The 22,684-nt window shown below is 36.2% G+C and overlaps 1 protein-coding gene across 1 annotated transcript in view; it reads left to right on the plus strand.

Moving 5' to 3' along the window:
- The window catches only part of ITGA8 (integrin subunit alpha 8), a 110,661-nt gene that overhangs the window by 63,026 nt on the left and 24,951 nt on the right, over positions 1-22,684 (plus strand). The window contains exons 22-27 of the mRNA XM_015620050.2: positions 1,832-1,911; positions 4,880-4,960; positions 10,180-10,285; positions 12,095-12,253; positions 18,167-18,292; positions 20,824-20,937. Coding sequence (XP_015475536.1) covers positions 1,832-1,911; positions 4,880-4,960; positions 10,180-10,285; positions 12,095-12,253; positions 18,167-18,292; positions 20,824-20,937 — 666 coding nt within the window. The remainder of the gene's footprint in view (positions 1-1,831; positions 1,912-4,879; positions 4,961-10,179; positions 10,286-12,094; positions 12,254-18,166; positions 18,293-20,823; positions 20,938-22,684) is intronic.

The raw sequence follows: 22,684 nt of genomic DNA on the forward strand, positions 1-22,684 counted from the left end.
AAACAAATTTATTTAGACTGGTCAGTAAAAACAGTAAGAGAAATGGTGAGTTTAATATTTGGAAATTTTTGTCTAAAAGACTAAAGTCATTATATTTTTAAAGGTGAATGGAATATCAATAGAGTTAATAGAGCTAATATAATCTCCAAAAGTGAGCTTAAAATTAAAAAGAGCTTACATACCTATTCAACTTCTGAGTAATTTTATGAGCACTGTCTTTTCATCTGAAAGATTTTGCTTTGAAAAGGAGAGATCAACTGTTACTATGACATTAAGATAATTAGAATTCAAAGATTTGAACTCACCATTCCATTTATGGTGGCAGTATTACTTCAGCATGAATCAGCTGAAAGTAGCTGAAACGTTAGGTAGGTTTTGTTCTGGTGATGGATAGTGTTGCACCACTGCAAATGAAGAAATATGAGAATTTAATGAAAAAAAAATTGGTGGGAAAAAGGAATTACTTAAACATATTAAATGACATCCAAAGAAGAATTTTTCTCATCTTTGCTGATGTTAAATGTAAGTCCCTACATTGGTGTGTCCTGTCCTGTTGACAAGGTTTCCTTAAATATTCCACGGAAATTATGCCAAGCAGACAACTTGTTTTTTCTTACCCCCTTGCCCCCCAATCTAGTCAGACATTGGCAGACATGAGAGAATGATGTCCTCATTTCCTGATGCCTTTTGATTAATTTCTCAGGAAGATTGTTTCTCCACATGTAGAATATATCTATGTGTTACCATCCTTTTTTAAAAAATGGAAGTACAATGTGCATGTTATCCTGCAAAAAATTCTGCCATCAGGCAGATGGAAGGTAGAGGGGGAGTGAGAAGTTGTAGGAATTGCAAAACTCACATTTTTAAAATCACCAGATTTTAAATGTGCAGTTGAAATAATCAAAAACAATAACTTAAACATTGCAGTAGAATTTAATTAATTTACATTGAGGGCAGATGGCATCTCCTGTTACCTGCCACTTATACACTGAGGCTGTAAATACGTCCAACAAGAGGCTTACAGAGACCCCAACATGGGCTATTGTATATTCCTCCTCTAGTTAGCCCTTCTCTCCTCTGAATAAACTTGATCTGCTTATCCCTGCCTCTCTTGCAAAACAAATGGAAATTGTCAAAGGGAGGAAGCTAGATCTGCTTAAACGCAAGGCATCACCAGTGGAAGCACTTACCTCCTTCAGTTTTGGGAACTGTGTGTTTTACTCTCTCCTCTGGTCACTCACTCCAAGTTGTGGCAAATTGAACAGCAAATATAACTTTGAAGCTGTATTCCTCTTAACAGAACTGCAATGGAAAAAAAGACTCAAACTAAAAGTAAATTTAAACTGCTGCTAATTTAGCATCAGGTGCTCAGTCAGCCCCACAACACCTAACACATGCTTGCTAACACAAGCATGCAGCGCAGAGCTCCCAGGTGCAGAGAGAGTGCTGGGACCAGGAATCGCTGCAGACCTGGACCAAGGCATGCATGGATGGAGGCAGGGATGAGAGCTGCCAAACAACTGTTATTTTCTTTTGGCTTGGCTTGGCAAAGCAAAGACTGTCTGGATGAAGAAGGGCCCACTGCTGTGCTCTTGGGAATGTGCTTCTCTATTTCTCTGATCTTTCCTTTCTTCAGCCAAGTTTTCCATCTGGTGACATACACAGACAGGATGGTATTTTTTCCTGAGAACAACTAGATGATGTTATTTCATACTAATTTTAAAAAGCAACAGTATCCAGTATAATTCTGTGAAATGCAGTGTTGAACAGTATAGCTTTATTGATCTGGAGAAATCAACTGTAGTAACCTGTTGTTTTGTTTCTTTCTCAGTTCTCCACTGGCATTCGATTTTCTGTTCAGCATTTTGAAAATGCAGATTTCAGCATCAACTTTGAGCTGCAAATAAAAAGGTTAGATATCTTATCCAGAGCATGGTCAATTAAATTATTAATTCCTATTGGCATATGGAGTTTATTATATAATAAGGTCCCTCTTGAGTATCAGTAATTTTTTCAGGGTCTTTCCAATGGTAGCTTATGTCAGGAGGACTTTTGAGGCTGGAGCCTTGTTAGCTGTTAGGAAAATAAGTATTATTTCTTTAAAATTCAGGTTAACTGATTTTGGTCAATAATCCAAGGATCTTCTATAGATTTTCCAAATTAGAACTTTATTTTCTACTTCAGAATTAATAAACAGTAATCACTTTATAACAAAGGTGAATATGTGCAAATATACCATGTTCTGAATTAAACTAGACATGCCTCTTCTTCACAAAAATTTAGAAAATAAAAGAAAGCAGTTAAAATCTGCTCAGCAGGTTTACTGGCATGGAGAGAACTGTTTCAGTTTGAAACTGTAGGTGAAGCTTTGTAGTTTTTGCATTAGATTCCTCCCCATTTGTGGGCCTCACATATTAATACTGTAGAATTTTGTGTTTTATGCTGAGCAATACTTCTTCCACAGGGACAAAAAAGCACAGAGTGGGCTGAGTTAGGATAACAGCAAAAACAAACCTGGGACTTTTTCAGTAGGAGCATGGCTTCTGCTCCATCTGTCCTCATCAAATACACACTGGAGTTCCGTATGGGGCCCTCTCTGCCCTACACACAGAGACTTAATTGCTAATGTCTGGTCTTTAATGAGGGCCTTGATCATGTACATGATGGTAAATAACTGAGACATTTTAAATGTGTAAGTCATGTCTTCATAATGTAACCCTTGAAAGGAAAAGACATACAGAAATTAAGGAAAGGCACAGCAATGCCACAATAGTCCATTAGGTGCTCAGCCCTCTCCCTGGAATGTGCCTGGGGATCATGCAAACCTGGACATGAGCTCCTCTAGAGAGAGGCACAACATTTACCTTGTAGGTCCCCTGTCCATGCCACTATCCATTTCCTAATAGTAAGCAATAGTTTTAAATGGTTATCCAAGGCTCATGTCACTACCCTTTTCATACTGTGGAATTGGAAAGGTAGAGCTTTTGGGTTGTTAAATCTGTCTAGGTAATAAGAGTTGAATGTAGGTAACTGTTTTAAAGAAGTGACAAGAATTTTCTGAGGAATAAGTCTAACCTTCAGTAGACAATAACATCTCATGCTTCCTCTGTGAGTGCGACTCACTAAAATGCAAAGGAAATGTGTTGGGCTACAAACTTGTAGGAAAATGCTGAAGAACACACAGCTATTTAAAAAACATCAAAAAATTAAAGAATAAAAGAGGAAAATGTCTTGCATAGCGAATGTACCCTATAGTTAAAACTCACTGCTTTGTACATTCATTCACAAGCAGCAGGACAATCTGTGTGTTTCTATGTCATTAGTGAACACGTAAAACAATCCTAAAAGAAAAAGGCAACAGAACTCTGTGAGGCAAAAAGAAGAAATTTCCTAAATGGAGGCAAGAATGCGTTTCAATTTGTGCCCTCCTTTAATTCATTCAAAAGAGAGAACTTTAATTTGCTTCAAAACATCAAGTGGAAAATGAATATTTTGGTTTGCAAAACCGAAATTCATTACTTATAAGAAACAAGCAAGAGACTGAGTTGTGTCTTGAAATCTGATTCCTTTTCTCATGTGCATGTTGCTATGCAATTATGTACCCCTTAGAGAGAGAGATGTCTTGGCACTTTTATTTAAACTATTTTCTTCTTTAAAAAAATGCCATAAAGCATGAGCAAGGTTTGAATACTAGATATATATGATCAAAATCTGTATTTTAAGTCTGTGGAAAGTAGGATGAATATGCAAATTGGATTGCAGCTTATTCTAAAAAAGTAGTGGCATAATAATTTTTGTAATTCAAACATTTTTTGTACATTTATACTCAATGGCTATAGAGGATTACATTAAAGTTCAAATAACGTTTGATGGGAATCTGCATTAATTTACAAACAAATTAGAGCTGCTGTTAATTTTAGCAATCTGTAACCAGAAAGCCTGGATCAAAGCAGTGTCGCTCTTTACTCCTCAGGAGTCAGTCACTGGGAATGCTGACCTCCTCTGAATGTTTCCAATGGACTGATGCTACCCAGATGTGATAACAGCAAACTGGGACAGCAATAGAAACACAGTGTTCATGGATCAAAGAGGACCACACTTGACTGAAAAAAAAATCCAAATTTAGTGTTGTTAATCCTATAATTAAATAAATTCTAATTCTGTAATTACTTCACTATCTTCATGAATTTGAACCTGAAAACCTTTCTCTTTATGTGAATGGGCTATAATCACAGGAGTAGCCTTTTGAAGTAAGAAAAACTACCTTTATTAGTAAGGATTTGCAATAAGAAAAGACAATGAGAGCTCTAGGTTGTAAACACAGAGATCTGTTTTCAGATCTCTAAGTTTCAGAACTAAGTGGTTTTAAAAATGTAAACACTCTGGATAGGGGAGGGAAGAAAATAAGAAAATGAAAGAAACACTTGACCTCGGTTCTTTTTACCCAAAGACTCTGTCATGCAAAAGTCACAAGTTTGGAGTCATAAGAATAAATTTTATCCTAACAAAGCCTGTCTTCTTTATTAACACTGCCTTACTCCAATGAATGAAACAAACTTCTATTATATAAAGATACTTTTATCCATACAGAAAGCCAAGTTGTACAAAGGAATTTACACGATATTCTGAGCCGTATAAATTTGTATCATCTTATTCATAATCACAAGATTCTTTAAAAGAAGCTTGAGTTGAAGATATTATTAAATATGTGATGAGCTCAAATAATATCCTACTTGAATACCAGTGTCCTACAAGACTGAAGAGTGGCAATAAGAATCCTATTTTGTAATATGTCCAGCGGGCCTTGTGTATCGAGTGATACGATAATCTAGAGTTCTGATATAAAAACTTCGTTAATACTTGTACATGTTTTTTCCAGTTCTAACAAAATAAATCCCACCAGCAACTTAGTGAACCTCCATATCAACATCAGTGCTGTGGCTCAAGTACAGATCAGAGGGTAAGTATTCAACTATTTCAACTCGTTATGGTAACTACTTTTTTACAGAATCTTTCTGCATATGATTGTTTCAGGTAGTGAATCTTTTGGCAAATTATAAACCCAAATGCCTTATCTGTCTAGGACACCTGAGTCTTACCCCTGCAAGCCTTTCCGAATGGAGACTCGTTGAGTGTCTGTGCAAAGACAACAACCTAAAGAATCTCACGTTGCAGTAACACCAGTCAGAGCCAACATTTATTCAGGCATTCAAGCTGTGTTACTAATATAAAATGCCTGCTCGTATGTGTAGGTCTTCTTGTGCAACTAGTTGGACACTTAATGCTGAATACCAAACAGAATATGCTTTTATGGCTGGAAATGTGAAACACATTATGGCAATGCATGTACTAATAGAGAGCAGAGTAACACCTTTGGAGAAAGGATGAGTAAGAAATGAGTTATGATAAACTGTCCATTGACACAAAGTATACCAAAATTAAATAAGCACAGGATATAATCAAAGATTATCGTTTCTATATCTGTTTTCATATACAGCTTCATTTTGGAAATTACAGAATGCAATTAGGTGATAATGGCCAGCTGAACATGAGCCAGAAGGCCAATGGCATCCTGGGTTGTATCAGACATAGTGTGGCCATTGATCAACAGGCATTGATCAACCCTCTGTACTTGGCCCTGGTGAGGCCATGCCTTGAATACTGGGATCATTTTTGCTTCCCTCACTACAAGAAGGACATTGAGGTACTGGAGCAAGTCCAGCAAAGAGCAGCGAAGCTGGAGAAGGGCCTGGAGCAGCTGAGGGAACTGGGGGTATTCAGCCTGGAGAATAGGAGACTCAGGAAGACCTTGTTGCTCTCTACAGTTAAATGAAAGGAGGTTGTATTGTGGTGGGAATTAGTCTTCTCTCCCAGGTAACAAGTGACAGGATAAGATGAAATGGCCTCTAGTGGCAGCAGGGGAGGTTCAGTTTAGATATTAGGAAAATTTTCTTGTTGCTAACAGAACAGCTAGAACTTTTTTGAGTTGTCAAGCACTGGAAGAGGTTCCTCAGGGAAGTGGTACAATCACTATCCTGGGAGATACTGAAAAGACGTGTAGATCTGGTATTGAGGGACATGATTTAATAGTGAACTTGACAGTACTAGTTTTATGGTTGGACTCAATGATGTTTAAGTTTTTTTCCAAACTAAATGATTGTAAAATTTTATAAGAATATTAGAGTACCCCGTAAAGTCTTGGAACAAGACTCCTATTCTGGCTCCCTGGAGAAAGTCAGGAGGATGTCTTTGTAAAGCAAATAATTAGCCCAAATGGTTTTTGTCTGGGATATTATATTTCCTGCATCTCCATTTATGAACCTACAGCTCAAAGAAACCTGTAACCATTATCAGCTCTGCAAGGCTTGAACAGGAGCTACAAGGCCCAGATTCACTTCTACAGTCAGGCCATGAGGCTTGGTTGATGCAAGAGGAGTAGATGTCTCTTATGTGATGCACTTCAAGGGGCTGCCTTAGATGTAAACAAATAAAAAATGTGTTTATTTATGGGTTTTTTCATTTATAAAAATGATTTTATTATTGTCACTTGCAAGACAATATGACTACCTAGTGCTAGCAATAAGTTAACATTATTTTGCAGATCACAGAGAACATTTTTTCTGTTCTAATATTCAATCTATCTCCTCCAATCTAGTCTAATATTCAGTCTGAACCACAGAGATTTTTAAAGAATTTTTCACTGTATTTTGTGAGTGTATTCCAGGTTAAGAAGACCCTAAAAGTAGTCAGGTGGAAAAAAAAGGATGGTGCTCAAAGACTGTGTGTATATATGTTAATTATTTTATTTCTGAAAAGGAGCACTTGAAAGACAATACATTTAATAAGAACAGATGTGAAAATATTATTTCATTTTCTGTAGTTAGTGGTCATCTAAAGAAATGAGCTGGATAGAAAGAGAGGTGAAAAACACAAAAGGTGTAATACAGAAGTAGAGGTTGAGGAAAAAATAATCAAAGGTATTATTTAATGGGCTGCAGATGTGTGAGAAAGTGTTGGGAGCCAGTGGCTGCTAGGTGTTGCCATGGGTGAACACCTAGACTAGAGACTGTCTGGAGTTTCAGACTGGAGCAGTTATGGTTACATAGACTGGACTTCCCAGTAAGGGTTGCTTCCAGTGGTGTGGATTATATTTTTTTAGTGAAGTCTCACCTCACTTTAATAAAAAAGTCTTGCAAACTTTTTACTCATTGGAGACTCTTTGGAAACTTTGGCTCCATCATGCTTCTACTGTGCCATAGTGTGTTCTTTTTAACAAAATGTTCTGTAACAGGTAAACAGATAAACCAAAAAATGACCACAAAATCCTCAGTACTTATGAGCTTGGTGATAAGCAGAAAAAGTTGCTTGAATTGCTGCCTGCAGTTCTAAGAAACAGGTTATTAAATACAGAGGAATTACTTAATTGAATGACTTCCAGTTTCTTTCCTTTTAAGTATTTTAGTTTTCTTATGAGCTATAGCATTCCCAACTGCTTTGTTGACATATTTTGCTAATTACTCAGAGATGCTAAAACATGCAGTTCCAAGGGAATTGCTCACTATTTTCTAGATAAAAATAAAAGAGAGACTGTGTCCACATTTGGACTGGAAAATATCTTGCATTAGTTTCTTCTCTTCCAAGAGTTGCACAGAGTGGAACTGGATGCATTGTACATTTTACTGAGGAAAAGTAAGTAGTTATGAAATTGTGCATATGCATGCACACAGATTTACTTGCACAGTGGAACCTTTCTTTTCTGTGAGAAAGGAAGAAATCTCCTTCAATATCCTTTTTAAAAGAAAATTAACATACCTCCTTAGATAGTTCAATAAGCAGAAGCTTTGATAACTTAAATTTGATTATTCTGCTTACCTTTTTTCATCCCTAAAAATGTAGGAGTTTAGTATTGTCATTGTTATCTACCACTGCTGAAAAAGCACTAGAGGAATGAGGGATTCAGGAAGGAAGTAATATGGGTTGAGAGGATTTGGAGCTAGCAGAATTTTTATTGTATATCCCCATATAAGCCCCTTCTGTGGGTTATACTTCATTTATCTTATTTTTCAGTACTCTTGTTTCATGATAATTGTCACCTAAAAGTCTAGGAAAAATCCTTGTCTAATACATCATTCAAATGTTAAAAATATTTTCAATTAATTTTCATTTTTTATTTTTAATTTTATAATTTTATTTTTTTATTTTTTAATTTTAATTAAATGCAAAATAAAATAGTAAAAATAATGGATTTTTTTATTTGACCTAATTTTGCTACTTTCATGTCAATAGCAGAAGTTCTCAAAATAACTGTTAATTCTGTTAAAATAAGTGTTCTTATATATGCTACAATAATTTTAATTTAATATCTAAATTTATACTTTGCTTTTTGTAATTCCATGAATAAGAATACTTCCCTGGCAGTGCAATCGAAAACATTCAGTTTTGAAACCTCATATCTTTTTTTTGTCTCTGTACAGTTTCTGATTTGCAGATTTTTTGTGGTAGATTAAGGGTCTATGTGTTTTGGCTTTTGTAACAACACCCTGAAGTTCCTTATCTCCAACAGCAATCAATAATTAAAATTCATATTGGAAACAATATGATTTGTGAAACTTAGTCTAAGTACCTAATCAAATTACTTTTTTAATTAATAAGTTGAGCTTCTTTTATTATTAGGGCTGGCTTGTGAATTGGTCCTTGGGCACACTTGTTTGTTAGTACAATCTGCTGGCATTTTGAAGTCAGGGGAAGTATTAAGAGTTAGCAGGATACTCCAGAATACATCAAATTTCACAAAGAGTTGTACTTCAGCTGGATGGTATTAGGCTGTTCTTCTCTGGGATTTCTTGCTGCTTTTAGAAGCTGTATACTGTAGAAAATTTTATTTCAGACATTTCATTCATTGAATATGAAAAAGGAGCTGTAATTGAAAACAGTTTCTTCCAATAGTATTTTTTCAGCATTTTCAACAAAGCCATCCAATATTTTCTTCAAGGGGCAATCTGCAGCAGGGCTACTGCAAAGTGATTAACATCAGTGCCTAGTAGTCCATCATGTTACTCAAATTCTACACTTCAAAAAAATTAATGATTGGTTTTTAACAGTTTTATGTTAGCAAAAGTCCAGCTTTGGCAGAACTTTTCTTTCAGCTAAATTCTCCATAAACCAGCAAAACTGAGTGAGAGTTGACACTGGCAAAGAAAAGGTAATACAATTTTAGCACCAAGAGCTACATGCAGTGCCAGAACTAACTTATCATGCTAGAAGAAATTCTTGGGATCTGGTTTCCCAACTTCTGAACACCTGAGTGAGGTTTAGTTGGCATCTGAATGGGAGCAGTGTGATGAAATTCCAATTTTATGGGAAATTAGGTGTTCGTGATTTGAATGAAAACGTTAACTAAATTCTTAAGGTCAGATAGAGAAGAAAAGGAAAAAAAAAAAAGCAGCTGGAAAGATGTCAAATATTAAGTCACAGTTTTCTTTGTTTATGTTTTATTTATGTGTTGCAAGTTGCAACAATATTTCAGGGAATGCTTTAAGTGCCACTTTGCAAAGCAGTTGGAAAGCCTGGAGCACTCTTGTAGACTCCAGTCCCAAATTCTGTTTCTCACTACACCAGTTTTCATCATGATTTTATGGAAGTCACTGTATCTCTGTTTCCCATCTGTAAGATGAGATAAGCTACCTTGCAAGGATTTTAAAGGAATAATAAGAGATGTTATAGAAATTTACAGTCAGAACAGTTAAAGAAATCTATAAAAGTGTATTCTAGGAAGAAAGATGCATAGCATTAAATACCTACAGGCTTTAAATGGAAATAGAAAAATACATTTATTTACTCTAGTTTTGTGGATAGTGTATTCAGGTATCTCATCAGTGAGAATGATATAAATGCCCAACAGATTGGATTCCTCTCTCCAAACAGAGCTACACCTTTTTCTGGAAAGGACAATCCATTACAGGAAGCATGACACTAAATGCGCACCCTCAGGCATTTGCAAGGATTGGGTAGTATTTTATGGAGACATTGTATTATTCACCTCACCTAATTGTAATTAATGTGTCCAAGTAACAAGCCTTTGAGAGCACAGTTTTTTGTAGTGGTCATCATTTTTTTCTAAAACTAATGCAATCAGTCACTGGTAACAGTTACTGTTTTAACCTGGTTTGTATATTACAGAGTGTCCCACCCCCCAACAATCATTTTTCCACTTCACAACTGGGAACCCAAAGATGAACCTACGAAAGAAGAAGAAGTTGGTCCTTTAGTAGAACACATCTATGAGGTAAAAATTACATATGTTGACTCAGGACCTCACACTGCCCCCACTGAATTCCTGATGAGTTTGGTTTATTGTCTTTATCTGTAGCTAGATAACGCCACAAATGTAAATACTCTGACTTTAGCACATGACCCAAATTTAATCTGGGAATTCACAACCCCATTATCTGTTCATGTGAGTGGAGGAGATATCAGTTTATGCTAGGAGTTTGTCTTAGATATTTAAGGGATTTATAAACATTTTGGGTGTTTGACAAGAATTAAAAACAGTCCTTAAAAGTTCCTTATAATCAATGTCAAATATCTTCTCAGTAGAAGCTGTGCATGCTGTGCGCTGGAAAAAAATGTTTTCTTTGACATTTAGCTAACTGAAAAAATAACGTAGACATGCATGTAATTTGTTACATCAGAAAATTTTCTGTTGAAAATAACTCTTAATGTTTGAAGTACACATATTTTTACCTTCTATCTTTGTTGGATTTTTCCTATGGATGATTTGTCAATTAAAAGAGTTCAGCTTAGAAAAAGGGTATTGTGTGAACTGCATGGAATAGAAGCCATCCTTAGAATCTGATGGATGGCCTTTATTCTAGAGGGTAAAACAGAGGGCTTCACATATGGTTATAATTCACAAACTTGCACTCAAGAAAACATAAGCAACTGAGCTTAATCAGCAGTGTAAGATTACAATTTGCATGACATACTAAAGTGTAGTGAATACAACTGTAAAATACAAATTATCATTTGTGAATTCCTCATCTTAACATCCTCATATTTCTCTAAACTGAAAAATACTTAACAAATCATCCTGTCTCAAGCATTTGGGTTGTTTGTGAAACTGTATTTGTGACTTCAAATATATTAAAATAATTACAGTGATCAGTTACAGTTACTAAGGAAACCACTTACATGGTTTATATCAGAAAAGCATAAAAAAGACCAAGCAGTCTCCCAGAAGATGTAAGATTGGAAGGCTTTTCATTTAGCTGTAACTGAAGGCCATCAGTCACAAAAATTCTGTAAATTAAAAAAAAAAAAAGAAGGTTCTCACATCTCTACAAACTTTGTGTAAAGTCAATGGTGTTCAGCTTTTTTAACTCTTCATGTTCAGTGACAACTCATGTCCAGACTCCTGTTGTCATCAGTTATTTTCAAACTGTAAACTGATATAAGGAAACTATTTTAAAAGCCTAGATTTAAAACCTTTTCTTATTTCTATCTTTGCTCATTTTCCCCAGAAAAAAATTACATCCTGGGATATTAATTTAGGAAAAGTAGTTCCTTTACTTCTTTTGAGTAAATTTAGATTGAAAGTGTTGAAAATACAGTTCTTAACCAAAGAAGCTAGTTAAAGTTCTGCTCTACCTTCTTGTGCCCTGTAATGTGATTTGTATGTATTCTGAAGTTTTGATTACTATTTTCAAGTATGATCTGTTATGTTTCATTGTTCATATTTCGATGGGGTTTATTTGCTAGTGGTTTTGGGTTGGGATTTTTTTATTCTTTTTTAGATAATTTAAACTCTTCATATGTAGGAAAAAATGGGAAAGGTTATGGATTTCTTGAATACAGACTCAGACAAAAGACTGTTCTCTCAGATTTGCCATTGGCCTTGTGACTAATGTGGAGAGGTTCTTCTCTCCAACCTGCCACAGATTCTGTATCAATAAAATGATACTAATAATCTATATATCCTTCCCTAAATATTTCAAGGCTGTGTCCACTAAGAATTTTAAAATATCTGAATGGTTGTTGCAGTGTTTTTTATTGTTATTTACTGCCTTGAAAAGTACTGATCATATTTCTTCAACAGCTGCACAATATAGGACCAAGTGCCATCAACAATACAGTTCTCCACGTTGGTTGGCCTGTGTCCAGTAGAGAAGAATTTCTTCTTTATATTCTTCACATTCAGACACATGGACCATTGAACTGTCAAACAAGCTCTCCTATTAATACAATGCAAATAAAGGTAAGTATTTTATTTCCATCCTTTTCTGCATTTTGATTGGTTTTTTTTCCCTCCAATTCACAATGGATGGAACTTTCTTAGGAATTTTTAACAGTCCAAGATCATTTTCCTGAGCAAGAAGCATGCTATAGATAGTCTATAACATTTCTAATGTGAGTGTTGTGTTGCTCAGTACATATTTGGTTTCTTTACTCTTTATATGACATAAAGGGTGTACTCAATACTGCTGTTGATGATGATTATAACAGAGATTTTGAAAAGGTCCCAATACCAACCACTGAGGAACACCACACATCACCTGTCTCCAACTGGACATTAAGCCACTGACCACAATTCCTTGTGGAATGTGATCACACAGCCCATTCATGATCCCCTGAGTGCTTTGTCAAATCCATGTCTTTCGAGCACATAAACCAGGATGTCATCTGGAGCTGTGGCAGATGCTTTGTCTAGGTGCAAGTACATTAAGTCAGCTGTTCTTCCCTTATCCCCCAACACTGTGACCCCACCATAGAGGGCCACAAATGTGTCAGGCACAATTTGCCTTTAGTGAAGCCGTATTGCCTCCTCGTTTAATATGTGCCTAAGCAGTTTCCAGAAAGCTCTGCCCCATGACTGAGCTTGGCAGAGAAGTGAGACTGACTGGTCTGTAGTTCTGCAGGATTTCCTTTTTCACCATTTTTAGAATAGGGAGTTGCCTCTTTTCCAGTCAGTGAGACTGCCACAGCTTTTCAGATATGGACAGTGGCATAGCCAGTTTATCTGCCAGTTCCCTCAGGTCCAATAGATGCACCTCATCAAGTGCTCATGGACATGTGAACCTCCAGATGCTTTAGATGTTCTTAAACCTGACATTCTACAGCAGGCAGTTCTTAATTCTCCCTTCTGTGATTTGGGCAGTGTGCCTGGAGTATTTGCCAGTGAAGACTGAGGCAAAAAAAGTCATTGAGTACCTCAGCCTTCTCTGCATCCTGGGTAACCAGGTCTCTTGTTTCCTTCTGGAGAAAACTTTTATTTTCCCTTATCTTTGTTTGAGTATCCATAGAAGCTTTTCATATTGTTTTTAACATCCCTGGCCACATTTAATTTTCTTAGGGTTTTGGTTTTTCCTAATCTGATCCCTGGCTGCTTGGACAATTTCCTGTTTTAAGATCTATGTTTGTGATGGCAGATCCCCTCAAAAAGAGCTTGGTTTGGCTCAGAGTCAGAAGATTAGGCAAAACACAGCTCTACTATTATCCCCTCAACAATAAGGTATCCAATTTATTAAGCATGATGGATTCCAGACATTTCTGGAGTAAACAACAACACTTCTCATGTTTAAGCAGTAGCCTGTTAAACATCTTTCAGGGAGAGCTGCATTACAAGTGCTAAAAATGCTCTACATCTTTTGCATATCAGAAGGGGTTTGAGTTCAGTATTTTCAATGAAAGGGGAGACAAATTTTTTTGTGATGAGGAGTGTTCACAACCTAAGGAGCTACAAGTCAAGTCTTTAATTTAAACAGACCTACAGTACATTAAAAGAGTAAAGAAAAATTGATGTCTACCAAATACAGTATGGCTAGAGTTTTGTGTTTCACCCAGGAGACCAGAGGCATTGGAACTCCACTTTTAGTTTCTTTAGAGAAAGAAAAAGCAAATGAGTGATAGGAAACAGAAGATAGAAAGTGTCTGTCCATTTTATACCCAAAGTACAGCAAGATTGGAGACAGGGATTTTTTTCTACATATCTTTTCTACCTAATTTTCACCCTTTTTTCAAAAGTGGTGAGGAGGAAGAAGCTAAGGTGCTGCATTTGTACTTGCAAGCCTAGCTTTTCAAACTCACTGATCAGATCAGGTTGCAAGTACATAAAAAGGAGTTCAGCATCCTCCCACCCTAGCCACTGTATTCTGTTTAAGATTGAATTAAGAAGCTGGGTAGAATACTGCCACAGTTCTTGCTGATATTATCAAGCAATGTATATATTTTTACTTTATTTATTTTATTTTTTAGTATGTTCTTCCTTCTCCTACTTGAGAATGATTGTATCTGTTACACAAAAAGACTAAATTCTTGTGAAGCTTGTGAGAAATTTTCCTGTAGTAATGGTCCATGTGCTGTGACGGAATATGGCTTTAGATGCACAGTCATTACGGCAAGAAGTTAAATATCCTTTCCTTATTTCAGTTTTTCAAAGCATTGAACAGCATGAATACACAAATCAGGTTTCAAATATGTAATGCTTATCTATTACTTCAGATGGCAACAGAAAGCAGAGACACGCTCCTTCAAGTTTTGTATAAACAACAAGATGCTTACTTAGTTCAAATTTCCAAATAAGGCTAAGGACATTAAATGCCTGACTTCTCTTGAGTATCTGAACCTACCTCTCTTAGGGCACTGACACGTTTCCCCTTTGCAATTACTCAGATTGTTCTGTTTCAATCAAAGCAGTATATTCCTCCCCACTGCTGATTTTCTTGTCTTGTAAAAAGGTTTTCTTTGAGCATTGTTGTCTAGTCCACAAAGTCATGGGAATACTTTGTTTAGGGACTTTTCTGTAGCTTATCTTTCTGTGAAGGCAATGGGGGATGGGAAAGGATGATAAAATTATGAATCTTGAAAAAGGTGCAAAAAGGAGCAAAAGTACTTATCAAAGATAGAGAATGAATTCCAGTGCAGAAAAACTCAGAACTCAGTACACTAGGACACTTCAATCTAGAAAAGAGGTGACTACGCACAAATATGATCTTCAAAATGAGTAGTGGCAGGAAGAGCGTGGGTGTGGATTGACTGTTCTCTGTCTCTTCCTGCACAAGAACTGGAACATCTAATGAAGCCTGGAGAGACAGATTCAAAACAAGCAAAAGGAAGTGATGGTTCATGGTGGCAGGTCTCAGGTATCTGGAACATGTGGACAAAAGGAAGCAGTCAGGGTTAAAAGTTTACAGGATTCTAAGAGGAAAGTAAACAAATTCCCAAAAGAGGAGGCCACTGAAGATTAGTAAATGAACAAAAAATTCATATAGATAAGGAAGTCCCTGATCTGAAAACATTTGGAAGCTGAAAATTATTAGAAGACTGTTTTGTATGCATGCCCCATTCTTACTTCCTTCTTATTCTTCCTAAAGGCAGCTGTGATGAGAAGAGGGCCCAGTTAGATTGCCTTTTGGCTTGAGAACATATTCCTGATGTGGTTTTTTTTCTCGCAGACTGATGGCAAAAAGCATTTTTATGAAACCCATACCACTGTGGTAGAATACACAAAAACACATGGCACATTCTCAATAGCTGATCACTGCATTCCCACGAGTGAGGCATCTGTCAGGGAAGCAGTGAAAGCAGCAAAAATCTATCACATGTATAAGGTACATCCAACATGAGTGTCAGGAGCTAACCCCTTCCAGAGGCACTGTCTCCTCATGCTGCGAAACTTACTACTGTGTTTAGAGCTTGGTCTTGGGACAAAGTAATACCATCCAATGCATTGCTCTTGAATAGTCACCAACCTCTCTTGTATAATTTTATGTATAGTAATACAATATATAATATATAATATTGATGATGATAATATACATAAAATATGCAGAATGGAATAGAATAGAATAGAATAGAATAGAATAGAATAGAATAGAATAGAATAGAATAGAATAGAATAGAATAGAATAGAATAGAATATGTAATCTTTGTGTAAAAATGTCCTCTTCCAGAACATTTCTGAAGGAGTTACACAATACAACAAAGGCCTGGCTAGAAAATGAGAAATGCAAAACAGGGTTTTGAAATGAGAAGTGAGGAACTGGAGGGGTCTGGAAACCTGCTCAAAGTAATAATGCTCAGGAGAAGAAAGCTGTTGTAATGCAGTTAGGAAAAATGGTATGACCCAAAAAATGTACCCCTGAAAATGTAGAATTGTAAGTTTCTTTCCGTTATCTTGTTCTCCCCAGTTCCCCTTATTGGTTGTGTAAATTCCTCCACCCCTTTCCCCCTGTCTTCAAAAAGGACTGCTTATCGATACCTCTTCCTCTTTCCCTCCTGCAACCTCACCCTGAAGGATCCCAAGAAATAAAGCTGTAACTGCCATCTCAGCAAAGGGAAAGAGCTCGTTTTTAGGTTCTTCTTTGACAAGCTAATCTATCTCCCCTGTCTCCCTGGCTGCTCCAGGGTGGACAGTAGTGGCAGAGAGGCAGGGGACTTTAGAAATTATAGCAGAAAGCAGTACAGTTTTCCATGGCAGGGAAACTGAGACAATCCACTGTAGTTAAAGGGAGAGAGATCTTCTAAGACAAAGTATTGTGTGCTAAATATGTGGCATATAAAATAGCTACAGAGACAGATTGTACAGTTGAGCAATTCCATGTGACCAGCTCAAGAGGAATAAAATAATATCTTTAACCTGGACATCTAGGCCACTGGACAAATTCTGCTTTTAAATGGTTGCAGGAGACACGTGTTTTCCCTTAACCACAAAGGGCTGTTATCGAACCCTTGCTGAAACAATTCACTGCTAAGATGTTAACACTCTAGGATCTATGAAAAAAGAAAAATCTTCTAATATTTAAATTGATCTACATATATATCCATTGTGATAATATATTGAGGGCTTCTTTGCAGGCATTGTACTATATTGTGGGTTATTTTTTTAATTTGTCATCATTAAAGAAGTCTATGTGCTGGTGGAAGAATTCCAGAAGGAGAGTTTGCACGTTACCACATTGAGAGGGAGATATTTACTAGCTACTTAAAGGCTCCCTTATTGCAAATAAACAGTGCTAACCTCATGAAGCAACAGGAAAAAAAAAGGGAAAAAAGAGGATTATTTTATTTTTCATGGGTTTTCAACAGTTAATGAATTATATTATCTTTCCTTTTGTAGGATGCTTTTGACTGAAGATCTCAGACAATGTCAGATGTTTATGTTCTTTTTATAGCATTAAAATTTTAATCAGATAAATGACACAAATTTTGCAAATCTAGTACTACACAGCATTAGTGTGTGGAAGGTTTTGTGTGTTTATTGCTATTCTCTTCCCTTTAGTGCTACAACATTTATTAAAATTGCGAACATTTTCTTTAGGATTTTGTTTAAGATATTTTGTCTTTAGAGGTTAAAGGGACTGATAATAGAGATCTGATGTAGTGCTTTATAATTTGATGTCCTTAAGGAATAGCTTTGGCTATATTTAGTTGAGTTCCTGTTGAGATCTTACTGTAAACTTCCATGTATATTTTGATTTTACATGATTGGATTGTTATGAATTAAAATGTATCTTTCCTTCTGTAGCAGTTGGCTCTAGGAGTTATTTAAGGCTTCATAAAAGAAGCCATAAATGCTCTGTATAGAAATTAAAGACAAACTGCCAACAAAAAGTATTTTTCAATTGGAGAACAAAAATCTGTAAATACAAAGCTGAAGAGAATGCAATTTAATCTGAGATTAAAAATGAATAAGCTGTTGCATTATACATAGTTGAGCTGTTAGCAAAACAAATCTGTAACATATTTTTTATATGATCAAAATTGTGTTGTTTGAAGTCGTACTTCCTTATTTTTCTAAAACAGATAAAATGATTATATTTCATTAGGCAGATTCTGGTCTGAACTAATGACTAAACTACTGTGCAACAACTCTGAATTTATCCTGTTATCTATATCAGAATTTACTCCTGAGAGTCTAACAGAATTAAAGCAACAAAATTACATCAGTAAAAAGTGGAGAAAAATGTCTGCTGTAATTCCTATGGCTGCACAATATTTTGCTGTGCTATTACTCACCGTGCTCCTAGCTGAAGACAGTGTATTCTCATGATTGTGCTGTTCAATTGAAAAAACACTGTTAATCCAAACTTCAGCACCTCTGAGACAGGAAGAAATCTGTTACAATTGTTCTATGTGTATGTCATTTCCATTCCCATTTCTCTCTTTGCAGTTTGCTGTTCCACAAGACACTCCTGAACTTTCTGCTTTTTTATATAATTCCACAATTTCTCATTACATCAGGAGAAGAGATGTCACAGTGGCAGAACCTCACAGGAAAAACTCTGCAAAAATATTGGTGAGCTATCTAAAAGCTATGTATGGGGACTGTGCAGGGAAAGGTGAGACTTGCTACAGGCAAGGCAAATGGGACAGTTATCATATTTTTAACAATCCAGACAATGCTGGAGCAATAGCAATGCTGTCTCTCCTAGGAAAATAGTTTTGATTTCACAGTCTGGTACCTGAGTATTTGGACTTGGCTTTATTTTCAGAAGTTTTTTTTTCCACATCTGCATTCAAAGTGCCATCCTTAGCATACTTCAGCACTGTAGGGGTCAGCTGCCCTTGGCTACAGGCAACATGCAAATTCAGTGACCTTGAGATCAGTCAAGGGATTCACACAGTCAGTGCTTTCAATCTATTTTTATGAACCTTGGGCAGAGTTTCTTTCATGCTGTCCAGTCTCTTGTCAAGCTGTTTACTGCAAACTCGCACTTGAATTCCTTGACCTCACTAGAATTTGGAAGCAAAGAGCCTCACAAAACTAAGTCTTCTGGAGTAATAGAATAATTATTGATTCTGAAAGTTAATTTGGCAATTTTTATAACAGGAAAAGAGAATCTGAAAGTAATGAAAACTTTAACATTATTAAGAACAAAATCATAGATCAACCCATTTGAAACAATAATCACAGTTGATTTCTGTGCCATTCATTCATCAATCCAGTACCCTAGGAAGAATCTGATTCCACCGGGTCTGAATGAGAGGACTTTCAAAGACATGCCAGTCAATATCACAGAACATTTAGTCCATTCTTCAGTGATATCTTAATTTTCATTCATCTTTCTGAGTGACTAGGCTCATAGGCTGCCAACATAAAAATGACTGCAGCAACTGGAAGTGGTTAACAAAGTTCTGAAGTATGCAGTGTGTCTGCAATTTAAAATATTAAGCAGAGAATTTTCAGCAGATTGATGTAGGTGGATCAAACATATTTAGTGGGGTACTCAGTAATATGAAATTGGCACTTTGATGAGCAATCTTCTAGCAAAATATGCTTTTGATTAGTACAAATTAGGATAGGATTGGATGCAGAGCTTACCACTGGTTACGTAGCAAGGCTTTTCCAGGGTGAGCATGAAAAAGCAGGGTCATTAATTCAGTTAGAAGGTTTCCCAGTTCTGGGTGCCTTCAGCATTAGTTACTGCTGATGCATATTTTTTTTAAATTTATTTTACACATTTGAAGTATATATGGAAAATGAATGTTACTCTGGAAAAGACTGATCAGACAAAGATAATTCTTTGTTAAAAAGTGAAATATTTTGTGGAAATTTTATGTTATTTTCATTTTCATCAAAGAATTTTCACAGAGAGACAAAATGGTCTGAGAACCTCTTATTCTGTTTATACTGTTGAACTGTTAAACATTTGGTTTCTTTTCCATTAGTTCCAATGTTACATTGTTCTGAAAATCACTACAGGCTAAATGCATTACTAAGAAAAACAGAAGTACGTGCTCAGGTCCTAAAATGTCAGCCAAAAATAGACTTTTTTGCATACTAATGATTTATTTTGCTAATGTGTGTTTTGGCCACTATGATTAATGAAAACAAGTCTTCTCCTTCCTGCAGATTAATAAATCTGTTTGGAGGATGTTTAAAGCCAAATAAACAGATACTTTAAAATATTCATTTTAAAGAAAAAGTTTATATTTGCAAGTTCCAGGGTTTACAATTTCATTTACAGGCAGATATAGAAAGCGGCAATTAAGCATACAGCTGCTTATCCTCCAATAAGACAGAGATTTGTGGGGAAAGCTGTCTGTAAAGATACAGGATTCCTTAAGGGTGTTTTCAGATCTGTTAGATGCATCCTCATCTCATTTCCTGAAGATTGGGTATTGGTAGTGCATTCTCACTCTCACTAGGGAATATACTTACTTGTGAAAACTTAGCTTTTCTTCTGAGGTCACAAGGCCTTCTGTCATGGGAGGGATTCTCTGCTTTGTTATAAAAATAGGAAACAATTAAAACCTCAACCTTCCCCTGAGTAAAACAAAACTCTTCAGATAAAACCTATTTGTATATAGAATTTTTTTTTTTCCATAAACATTTAATCATTTTTTATGAGATCTTTTTTTCCTTTTTCTTCCCTAAACAACCACATCATTTCTGTGGTTACACCATGAGACTCTGCCCATTCTCTTCAGTGGCTCCCAGTCAGCTTTTAACCTTTAGTGTGACATTCTTCTGGCAGATTTAGGAGTAGATAGTTTTGAGTTGCAGTGCTTGGCTTTTGCCTTCAGCCTTGTGTATGAGCCAAAATCACTGCTCATCAGAAATATTTCATGGACAGTAAGTTTCAACTAAAGCAACTAATGAGTCTCAGCAAATGTTCTGGCTGCTATGATGTAAATATCAGTGGGAAAACCAGGAGAGTTAGAAAAGGGGAACAATTTAGGGATATAAATAAACAATGCATAGAGAACAGGAAAAAAGTACTTAGCTCTTTAATGAAAAGTTGATTTGTTTTTGCTTATATATAGCATTTGAAAATTATTTTGTTTGCAAAGCCTAAGTATGACTTGCCTTTACTTTTTACTCAGAACTGTACAAATGTGAAGTGTGTCCTAATTTCATGTGCTGTGGGACAGTTGGAAAGAGGAAAGAGTGCTGCACTAAAAATCAGGTCCCGGCTCTGGGCACAAACATTCCTGGAGGTAATGCACAGAAACATCTCTTTCTATACACATATGAAAATAAATTTTATTTGACCAGATATTTTAAAATAAAAATTATTTAATTAAATGGGGCAAATGTAAATACTTTCTGCTAACACTTTTTTTGAAGATAACATCTCACTGTCCAGGTGTTTTGGATGCCGCTTACTTTTTTTTTTTTTTTTTGCTATCACTCCTTCCCAAATTTATGTCCTGAATCCTACTTGAAGATTACAAGATTATTTTTAAGTACCTTTCCTGGCTTTGTTTCTGCTTTTCTGGACTGGCCCAAATGTTCTGCATTAATAACCTTTTTCCCAATGGAAGGCTTTTCTTGTAGCTAAACAGTGTATCATGTACACACTATGTCCAGCTTAAAAAATAATTCTCTATTAATCTAGGGAAGAGTAGTATGCATCAAGCTCATATGATACATGACACTTAAGTAGTGACAATCTGTCTTACTACTAAAAGAAGGGACAGTGTAGACGATGGAAAAAAAATGAAAATTCTATTTGTAAATTCTTGCATTTCCAAATTCTGCTCTCAGAATTATATTCACACTGCATAAAGTGACCTGGCTAAAGAGCCACAAAGATGACTGGAAGAATCAAACACTTCTCCTGTGAGGAAAGGTTGAGAGAGCTGGAACTGCTTAGCCTGAAGAAGAGAAGGCTACAGGAAGAGCTTATAGCACCTTCCAGTAGCTAAGAGGGTCTTCTGAGAAAGATGGGAACCAATCTTTTAGCATGTTGTGATAGGACAAGGGGTAATGGTTTTCAGCTAAAAGATCTATTTAGATTATGCAAGAAAGAAGTTTTTCACAATGAGGGGGGTGAAATGTTGGAACAGGTTGCCCAGAGAGGTTGCAGATGCCCCACCCCTGGAAACATTCAAGGTCAGATTGGACAGGGCTCTGAGCAGCCTGGACTAATTGAAGATGACCAGGCTTATGGCAGGCAGATGACTTTTAAAGTTCCCTTCCAACCCAAATTATTATATGATTTTGTAAGGCAGAGGGATTTTACTGTGAGCTGTTACCTCACAGCTGGCTGTGTGTTTGTATTTACTGTGTAGTCATCATACCCATAATACTGGAAATTACACTGAGAAATTTATAATTCATTTTGCTGTTATTAAGAAATACCTGCATCTCCTATCTTGATCAAGCTGATTTGTTATCAGTTTCTTCCTCAAGGAATTTAGAATTTCCCAGTCTCTCTATCTGGAATTCAAGAACCTTCCTGCATTCCCTATAGATGTGGGAGAAGAATTCTTCATATGCAGGGTACCTCTTACCCTAGCAAGAGAAGAATTGAGGATCTTCAGTTTACAGCTTTAAATTAAGCTCCTCACACCTTTTAAGTTAATTTCTCCCTTCTCTCAAATATGAAAGTAGACAAAAGAAATTCATCCTCACTTGCTTTCCTGGAGGAATGAGAGCAGATAGGATAATTTAAATTCCAGCTCAGTAGCTAACCACCTTTGCTCCAAATCTATAATGGGTGCAAACTTTTGGGACGTAGTTGGTCTCCCTTGACATACAGGACTAGGTCAGTGGTTGCTCAAAAGAATTACTTAAAGGGTTTTCTACCTATCTGTTAGGACACCAGGTCACATTGTGTTTCTTCTCCAAGAGCTGTTATAGGACCACTATGACTGAAGAGCACTTAAGTTCTGTCCTCACTATCTGGCCTTGCATGAAGAAAAGAGATTTCTGTCTCGCTTGGTAACAAAGGACATCTTT

The sequence above is a fragment of the Parus major genome, chromosome 2, assembly GCF_001522545.3.
Source record: "Parus major isolate Abel chromosome 2, Parus_major1.1, whole genome shotgun sequence".
Classification (NCBI taxonomy): Eukaryota; Metazoa; Chordata; class Aves; order Passeriformes; family Paridae; genus Parus; species Parus major.